Source organism: Cyprinus carpio, chromosome A6 (assembly GCF_018340385.1).
Source record: "Cyprinus carpio isolate SPL01 chromosome A6, ASM1834038v1, whole genome shotgun sequence".
In the NCBI taxonomy this organism is placed as follows: domain Eukaryota; kingdom Metazoa; phylum Chordata; class Actinopteri; order Cypriniformes; family Cyprinidae; genus Cyprinus; species Cyprinus carpio.
Window position 1 is genome coordinate 8,680,714 of NC_056577.1, and position 9,192 is coordinate 8,689,905.

General features: G+C 34.2%; 1 protein-coding gene across 1 annotated transcript; it reads right to left on the reverse strand.

Moving 5' to 3' along the window:
* Window positions 1-301: 301 nt before the first annotated feature.
* On the reverse strand, window positions 302-4,148 carry pjvk (pejvakin). The gene is made up of 6 exons (XM_019105643.2): window positions 3,632-4,148; window positions 3,184-3,379; window positions 2,384-2,525; window positions 2,189-2,306; window positions 1,390-1,533; window positions 302-1,292 (listed from the first exon to the last, which is right to left on the reverse strand). The coding sequence occupies exons 1-6, from the start codon at window positions 3,840-3,842 to the stop codon at window positions 991-993; spliced, it is 1,113 nt and encodes a 370-aa protein (XP_018961188.2). The 5' UTR covers window positions 3,843-4,148; the 3' UTR covers window positions 302-990.
* Between the last annotated feature and the right edge of the window lie 5,044 nt (window positions 4,149-9,192).

Below are 9,192 nucleotides of genomic sequence, written 5' to 3' on the forward strand. Positions count from 1 at the left end.
ACTATCTGTTTAATTGGTAATTAAAGGACCATATGCAGAAAATAAAGAAATAAATGATAGTTGTATTTGGTTGTATACTGTATATAATAATATTTCACAATATTACTGTTTTTACTATGTTTGATCAAAAAAATACAGATAAGCATTAGTGACTTCTTCCAAAAATATTTTTTTTTAAATCATTCTGGCCCCAAATTTTTAATATTTACTGTAATATTCAATACTTTTAAATTATTTAAAAAATTATAAACATGGTTAACAAACATGGAAATTATTTAAGTCAGTACATGAATTTGTGGAGGCAATTTTTTTTATTTTTGTTCTTGACATCCAAATGTTTGTCATTCAAGCTCTTGACATTCAATGCTACACAATCAACAGTTTAAGATACATTTTTTCCATTCATTACACTATTCTGAACACACTGGGGCCAACAGGTGTCAGATTAAGCACACAAATGTAACCTTGCACTATGCTGGCCTTCGGTTCACACATTCTCTGGAAACAGTTCCATGGTGTACTTGTTCACAGGACACATCTGTCAGCGAAGCACTTCCTGCTCTGCCATCATGTGATCTACAGGCTAATTTATTGATAGGCCTGAATTATTCAGACTGCACAGTGTGTTCTAAAACATATCAGCTGGTCTTCACATGATGAAATAAATATCTGCCCTAGCTTTTTCCCCTAATGTATGTTCTTTTGTCCATGTGTATCTGGATAGGTAAGAAACACCATCTTAAAACTGATATAAATGAACGTTATGAACAAATATGTAAACACAATTAGCACCATTTATGAGAATCTCAATGTGTAAACCAGACAAAAATTGGGATTATTATTATTATTATGTTTTTGAATGTGCAGAGAAGATTCTTGCTTTCATAAAATGTGTTTTTGCCAAAATTAAAGGGGAGGGTTTTACATCTTGTGGTCATATTGCACAACATTTGCACAAAAATCACCCTGAGAGTTCCTCCAGGCCATTCCTCACCTCATAGTTTTATGCCAGAGGTCAAAACATGGAACAGCGTGGAGACGGACATATTTGTTTCCCCCTGAAGAACATTCCAGGCAGCCATAGACAGTCTCACGCCTCTGGTGTCCCATTCCACACAAGGCACACGGTCCTTTAGGTATGTTATGGTTGAGCAGATTAACACGTGCATGCTTTTCATCCCGCAGGTAGGTTGTGGACAGGTCAGTCATGCTGGCAGCCTTCTCATAGTAGTCCGTCACAACATCGTCCATGTACATATCCGAGTGAGTGAGCTCTTCAAATGTCCTGTCATCTACAGCAAGCACAGAGTGACATGTCAAGTCATATTTGGAATATTTCTTCAAGATCATTTTGTATATTGCAGATACAGCAATGACAATTTAAATCACCTGCTCTGAAAGGATTTCCATAGATGATTCCCGACAGGAATCTCCTGAGTCTTCCAAAGGAAAAACGGCCAATGAATCCCCCAAGCTGCTCACGCATCTGTTCCCTCTCAAACCCTCCTACTGACTCTGGTGCCACACATATATCTGACCAAAGTTCAACCAAACGTCATTAGATAAAGCAGTAAACATTTTCAAATCTAAAAAAATGTATATGGATAGGGTTGATATATAACACCATAGATATAGATATATAGGCTATACTGTTCAAAGTGTGGAGTTAAATTTTTTTTTTTTTTTTTTTTTAAAAAGACTCTTATGCTCACCAAGGCTGCATTTATTTGATCCAAAAAACATCCATATTATTATTATTATTATTATTATTATTCAGAATTTTAAACTAATCTATTTCAATATATTTCCAAATGTAATTTATTTCTGTGATGGTAATGCAGAATTTACTCAGAATTTACTCTTGTCTTCAGTGTCAAATGATCCTTCAAAAATCACTTTAATATGTTGATTTGGAGTTCAAGAAACATTATCAATGCTAAAAACCATTGTGCTGCTTAATATGTTTGTTAAAACGGTGATACACATTTTTTTTGTATTCTTTGATGAATACAAAGTTCAAAATAATTTTTTAAATAGTAATTTTTGCAACATTATAAATGTCTTTACTGTCATTTTGATCAATTTATAACATCCTTGCTGAATTAAAATATTAATTTCTTAAAATTATTTTATATATATGTATAGCTTATTGAGCCCAAGACAGAAAACTGTATTATTGGAGGCTTACCGAGACGTCCATCAAGACGCACATAAAGCTCTAGCACACTGAATGCTATGGTCGTGTGAGCTGGAATTACAATGGCTTTATCTCGACCTTTAGGGTTTCGACCATCATCTATCTGGAACTGTGTGGGATGATAGAGAGTATCAGAGAAAATATCAGAGAAGATATATATGAACACACACACTTGCATTTGTTTACCCTCATGGTAGTTCCTCGCACTCCAGCGTGGACGGTGAGTGAACACTGTCGTGTGGTGCGGATGCTCTCCATGACAACACACAGGATAGTCCGCCCACTCTCTTTGGACTGACGAATCAAACAGTGATCCAGGTCAACTTTCCTGATAGAAAAAAAGTGAGAGGAGAATAGATGGAAAGATTTATGAGAAAAAGAACGAGAGAATTCAGTGATTAATTTCATCAAGTACACAAGCAAGAGTGCTGCTGTTCTGAATATTTGCATCATCATAACCATAACCATTATACAAAGCTAGAGTTATCAGTAAATTGAATGGAAATAATTTGATATGGAAGAAAAAATTATGTTTTAATGCTTTTGCAAGTTTTGGGGGGGAATACAATAGTTTTGTAAAATTTTATTAGTTTTGCAAAATTTCTTGGGAGTCAAAAGAATGCAAAAGTTTAGCAAGCAAACACAAAGTTTTTGTGAGTAAACGCAAGTTTTTTTTGGTGGAGCACAATCATTTTGTGAGAGAATGGATGTTTTGTGGATGTATGCAAAATTTCTTGAAGCAATGTAAATGTTTTGCAAGCAAATTCATTTTTTCTTGGTTGAGTGAATGATTCTAGCTATCTCTTAAAAACACTCACTTGTTGCCACCTACTGGCCTAACAATGCAACCTGTCTGTAACATGCAAAAAGTGGAGTGAAACAAACAATGAAAAGTCATAGTGCTGCTGGACAAAATTCCAGCTCTCAGCCAATTTTGAAGACTGGAACTAAATGTTTTATAAAAATATGTACACAGTGTTCTTCACCTTGTATTGAGTTCCCTCAGTAGTGTAGGAACCTCCACCTCATGCTTGGTCACAATTCCAAACGAGGCCTTTACCGCCACAGAGTCTGAACCACTCACGTTTACTCCCACCTCGTGGATCAGATGGTTGCCCAAACGCCCATTTAGGGCAACATCGGACTTGTCTTCATAGTTTAGGAGCTGATATGAAGAAACCCCTGTCAACCAGAGAAAAATACAGAGACACTCCGCTGATAACACTTACAGTATGTACTTCATTCATAATAAAAACAGACTACTATTTGCATAAAATAAAATCTGTATATATAGCTGTTTTCATGCATTTTTAAGATAAATATTGAACATGCACATATAATTCTACAAGCATGTTTGACTGAAGGCATGAGAACCAAGTGTTTGTTCATCTATACTTATCCTTTATTTCAAATTATGAAATATTTCTAACTCACCTGCTGTGATCTCTTTCTCTCCCACGAGTATGTCTTTCAGTGAGAAGGGGGTTGTGGCATATTTGGTCTTCTTCCAGAAATGTCGTCTCCTCTTCCTCGTCACCAGGCTGAGTGGTTGATATCGGTCCGCTTCGCTTAGACTGGGCACAGGGACGAGGCGTCCAGTGTCCCCTACCTGCTTCACAAAATTCTTAGTTGCTGCTGCAAACATTACTATAGTTCACTGAAGCCTGATCGTATTGTTACTGTGTATGTTCATTCAAAGTCGTTTGAATTTGAGTTGGTACTGACTGAGGCGACATCGCTACCTGTTCAAGGCTAAATGAGAAGGAGAGGTGCTGCTTGGGTTTGTCCAACCAGATCATCAATAATAAAGTGGCTGTAAGTTGATCTGGGTGTTCTCTGCCATATGTGTAGTGTCTTATCGGGTTCAAATAAATAGGTCAGACACCATCACATCTGTTATAAGTGACTCACTCCAACATAGACTGTATTTGAGCTTATAGTGTATAGTATAATTACCGTTAATGCTTGTTCAGTATTGTTTCATTTTATTTTGTAAACAATGTAATTAGCTTGATTGTTCTGTAATTACCTAGTTTACACCTTTTTTTAATAGCATAATAAGATCAAGCTATAGTTTCCATTAATAATATTTGTGGTTAATTGTATGACTTACATTTTATTTTACTGGTAACATGTTGCAATAAGGTTCCATTTGTTAACATTGGTTAACTGCATTATAGTTAATATGAACTAATAATATGAACTAAAATAGTTATTTTTAATCTTAGTTAATGTTAATTTAAATATGTACTAAAACATTATTAAAATCAAAAGTTGTATTTATTAACATTATTTAAAGGGATAGTTCACCCAAAAATGAAAATTTGATGTTTATCTGCTTACCCCCAGGGCATCCAAGATGTAGGTGACTTTGTTTCTTCAGTAGAACACAAATTATGATTTTTAGCTTCAGGCGTTGCAGTCTCTCAGTCGTATAATGCTTGGCAATGGTAAAAGAATCTATGAGAGAAAAAAAACATCCAGAGAAAAATCTAAAATTAAACCCTGCGGCTCGTGACGATACACTGATGTGTAAAGACACAAAATGATTGGTCTGTGCAAGAAACTGAACAGTATTTATATGTTTTTTTTTTTTTTTTTTTTTTTTTTTACCAATGTCCGAACTATTAGAACTGTTGTGAATGGCTTTACAGCAGCAGGTGCCTGAGGCATCTTCTTCTTCTTGTTTTATTGCGGATAGCAGACTTATAGGTGCATTACCGCCACCTATCTCTCAAATGGACCATTAACACGCTATCTACAATCTCAATTAGGAGTGTCAATGGTCCACTTGAGAGATAGGTGGCGGTAATGCACTTATAAGTCTGCGATCTGCCATAAAGCAACAAGAAGAAGATGATGCAGACTGCTGTGAAGCGTGTTCACAAGAGTTCTAACAGTTCGGACATTGCGTGAATCAGAGGTAAAAAAAAACAATATAAATACTGTTCAGTTTCTTGCACAGACTGATCGTTTTGTGTCTTTACACATCAATGTATCGTCACGAGCAGCAGGGTTTAATTTAAGATTTTTCTCTGGATGTTTTTTACTCTCATAGATTTTGTTACCATTGCCAAGCATTGTACGACTGAGAGACTGCAACGGCTGAAGCTAAAAATCATAATTTGTGTTCTACTGAAGAAACAAAAATCACCTACATCTTGGATGCCCTGGGGGTAAGCAGATAAACATCAAATTTTCATTTTTGGGTGAACTATCCCTTTAATGTGCATGAGTTAACACGAACTTACAATGAACAATTGTATTTTATTAACAAATGGTAACAATGATTGATAAATACCTTAATGCATTAATGCACTTTTTTAATAAAGTGATACTATTTTACTAGTGTTACTAAAAAGTGTTACTATTTTATTTTTAGTTTAGTTTAGTTTAGTTTTGCTTTGTTTTGCTTTATTTTGTTTGAGTTTTCAGGTATTTCTTGTTACATACTGACCAGGTCAGCTTCAGCCAGAGAAATAATAAAACATTTTAAGGAGAAAAGAAACAACATATGTAAAAGATAATCCATACAGTATGTCATGTTTTACCAGAGTAGCGTCTTAAGAAAAACAACTTCTTTGAGTTGAAATTATTTTGTGGCATGCTTTATTTAAGATGGACCAGCAAATCTACAATCTGTGAATTCACATTGTGATTCACATAAATTGTGAAATAAACTGTGGTTAAAAGATGTTTCTCACCTTATAACTGACCCAGGATCACTTTTCCAACACTAACAAAGCATGTGGATACTTTCTACCTTGGTGGAACTGAACCTGTGAGTCTGCATAAAGCAATTTGTTAGAATATGTTTATTCTGCAGCATACAAGGTTCTTTTTTTTTTTATAAAATGTATATACGGAACGACTCACTCATTCATGACCTCATGTGGCTCCTCTTTATGTCCACTGATGGGTGGAGAGAACTGAGGTCCATTACTGTTGAGGGCACACTGGTAAAATATTAATGGAAAAGCTTTTGTAAAGAGTTGTTTTTTAGTTTCTAGAACATGTTCTGTACAGTAATACATTGTGGTGACAGCTAAGAACATGACATGCTTTCAATTGAATTTATATATTTGATTGACTCATTCGATTTACTGCAATGGGTAAAAAAAAAAACACCCACAAATTAGGCCATATGTTAGATCTGATCTTAACCCATAATTTGCAAATTCATGACGTAAATGTTTATGAAACTAATTTATCTGATCATATGCCAATCATTTTTAAGACTTTTATTGCCATTCAACCTGTTTATCTTGAAGACTCTTTGTGTTGGTCAAGGAGACTAAGTAGTACATCCAATGTTGAATTTTCTGCACTGTTTAAAACAAAAATGTAATTTATCTATGCCAGAAACACCTCTACAGCATTTAAATGTTGATGATCATTGGATTCTATTAAAATCAATTTGTGAGGACATCTTAGATAGCATTGCCCCACTAAGACCTACAAGTCATAAATTAAAGATAAATCCTTGGCTAAATGATAATACCTGTGTCCTCAGAAGGCAATGCAGGCAAGCAGAGAGAAGATGGAAAAAGAGTAAATTACAAGTTCATTATGATATTCTTAGAGACTCACTTAGTTATCAAAAGGCAGTAAGAAATGCAAAAAAAAAAAAACTTACTTCTCCAATATTATTAGGGCAAATATTAACAATTTGAAACTCTTATTTTCTATTATTAATTCTGTAATTCAACCTTTGAGTAATGTGTATCAAAAGTCCTCAGTTATTTCCTGTGAGGGTTAAATGCAGAGCACCAATTCTGAGTATGGGTTACCATACTTGGCAAATGTCACGACTTTTAGATTTTTTGGAAGTGTTAAGTGATATCTTCCTGGCCTTAGACAAAGGAGATGATGTTGTTTTGGTACTGCTTGATTTGAGTGCAGCTTTTGACATGATCGACCATAACACCCTCATCTCCCGTCTTGAACATTCAGTAGGGCTAAAGGGTACAGTCCTAAAATGGTTTCAGTCCTATCTGAGCGACAGATGTTTTTCAGTTAACTATAATAATAAAATCTCAGGTAAAAAAACATCTTCCTTGGGGGTTCCGCAAGGCTCTATCCTTTCTCCTATCCTTTTTTTCTTTATACTTGCTCCCTCTGGGCAGCATTTACAGATTCATTGGAGTCATTTCTAGAGTGTTTAAAGGACATCAGAAATTGGATAGCGAATTTTTTTTAATGCTGAATGAGGAAAAAACAGAGGTCATTGTTTTTAGCCACCCAAATAACTCCAAAAAAAATTATTAGATTCGAGCACTCTGGCACCAAATTTGAAATAAAAAAAATAATTGTTTGTGTTCAAATCTTTAAACAACCAGGCCCAATCATATTTGGCAATCCTTTTAATTCCATATAATCCTCCCAGAACACTACGATCAGAGAATCAAAAATAATGCTATATGCTAAATATATAATAAACAAGAAAACAAAAACATCCTGAGGTTACCGTGTTAGTCAGGTAATTATGACGATAAGGTGGGAGAATGTTTGCAATGGGAATAAACTTCTTCATTTAGAGCTGTACAAACAACTGTAATGACATGAATAGGAGCGACACTGTTTAACAACCTATATTTGTATTGAAGTAATTTGCCTTCTCAGATGTAGAAAGATTTGTGTAATTAGGCTGGCCAAGTATGAATGACAAATCCGGTATAATTATAATACCTATAATTCTATTAAAGAGATGGTTCACACAAAAATATACATTTTAATTTCATCATTTAATCATCTCATTCCAAATCTGTAGGAATTTCTTTCTTCTTTGGAACACAAAAGTTTTGTCTGCATTTGTTTGATAATCAAAACAGTGAAATATTATTACAATTGAAAATAAGTTTTTCTATTTTAATACTTTTTAAAATGTATTTTATTCCTGTGATGGCAGAGCTGAATTTTCAGCATCATTATTCTAGTCATCAGTCACTATCACATGATCCTTCAGAAATCATTCTAATTTACCGATTTGGAGCTCAAGAAACATTTATTTGCGTTATAAATTCTGAAAACAGTTGAGATGCATTTGTCAGGATTCCTTGAATCTTCCTTTGAATTCTTTAAATAAAAATAAAAAAATAATAAAAAAACAGTATTTATTTGAAACTAATCTTTTGTAAAATCTTTATTTTGATCAATTGAATGCATCTTTCCTATTTATAAGTATTAAATTCTTTCTAAAAAGCCAAATATTTCTGACTACAAGCTTTTGAATGTTATTGTATAATTTGTTTTTATAAACAGTTACATATGATCATGACCTTCATCAGCTCATATTGCATTGCAGTGTGAAAGACTGATAGGAATATCTCATGTTAATGAGTTTTAACTCATAAATATTAATGAGAGTGTTGACTAATTCATGTTTACTAGCTTAGCAAATGGTCATGCTTAGCACTTTATGCATTCGGTGCAATATATGTGATACACTAAGGCAACTGCAGGCCTAACAAAGGTACTTTTTTGTGTTCAATAACTGCAGTGAAAAAGGTTTAAAAGGTTTATTTTTTGAAGTGTGTCAAACTCTACAAATCTATCAACAAACACTTTCACCTGTTCTGCACATTTAAAAACTGAAGTACATCCATGCATATACCTTGAAAAAAATGGTGTAGGATTTACTTGGAAACCATTTTCACTCAGAAACTGCATATGAATTTTACAATTACGAAGACTGACCGACTGAAATAATACTTTCATGTAAAACCTACTACAATAATCTTTGTTTTATTTACAACTTCAAAAAAATCAATTATTACAGTGTTGTTATCCTATAATTAAAGCCATTGATGTCTGGCGAGTGATGCTGCTGAGCTTTCGAGTGTTATGACAGTGATACATGATGCATTCTGCTTCACATACTTCATAAGTGTGCATCATCTGAGAGAAAACTAGACTAGAGATTAGAGTTATTTTTGCTCCAGCTAGATGAGAGGCTGGAGAAAACACAGGGCGGGGGCGCACAGGCTGCCTGGAGT

Bases quoted from the DNA above. Each gene is read 5' to 3' on its own strand.
- pjvk (XM_019105643.2), bottom strand. From the start codon at position 3,842: ATGTTTGCAGCAGCAACTAAGAATTTTGTGAAGCAGGTAGGGGACACT. The intron at 3,380-3,631 runs GTGAGTTAGAAA...TCTGGTTGACAG, and splicing joins AGAGAAAGAGATCACAGCAG to GGGTTTCTTCATATCAGCTC. The intron at 2,526-3,183 runs GTGAAGAACACT...TTTTTCTATCAG, and splicing joins CTGAGGGAACTCAATACAAG to GAAAGTTGACCTGGATCACT.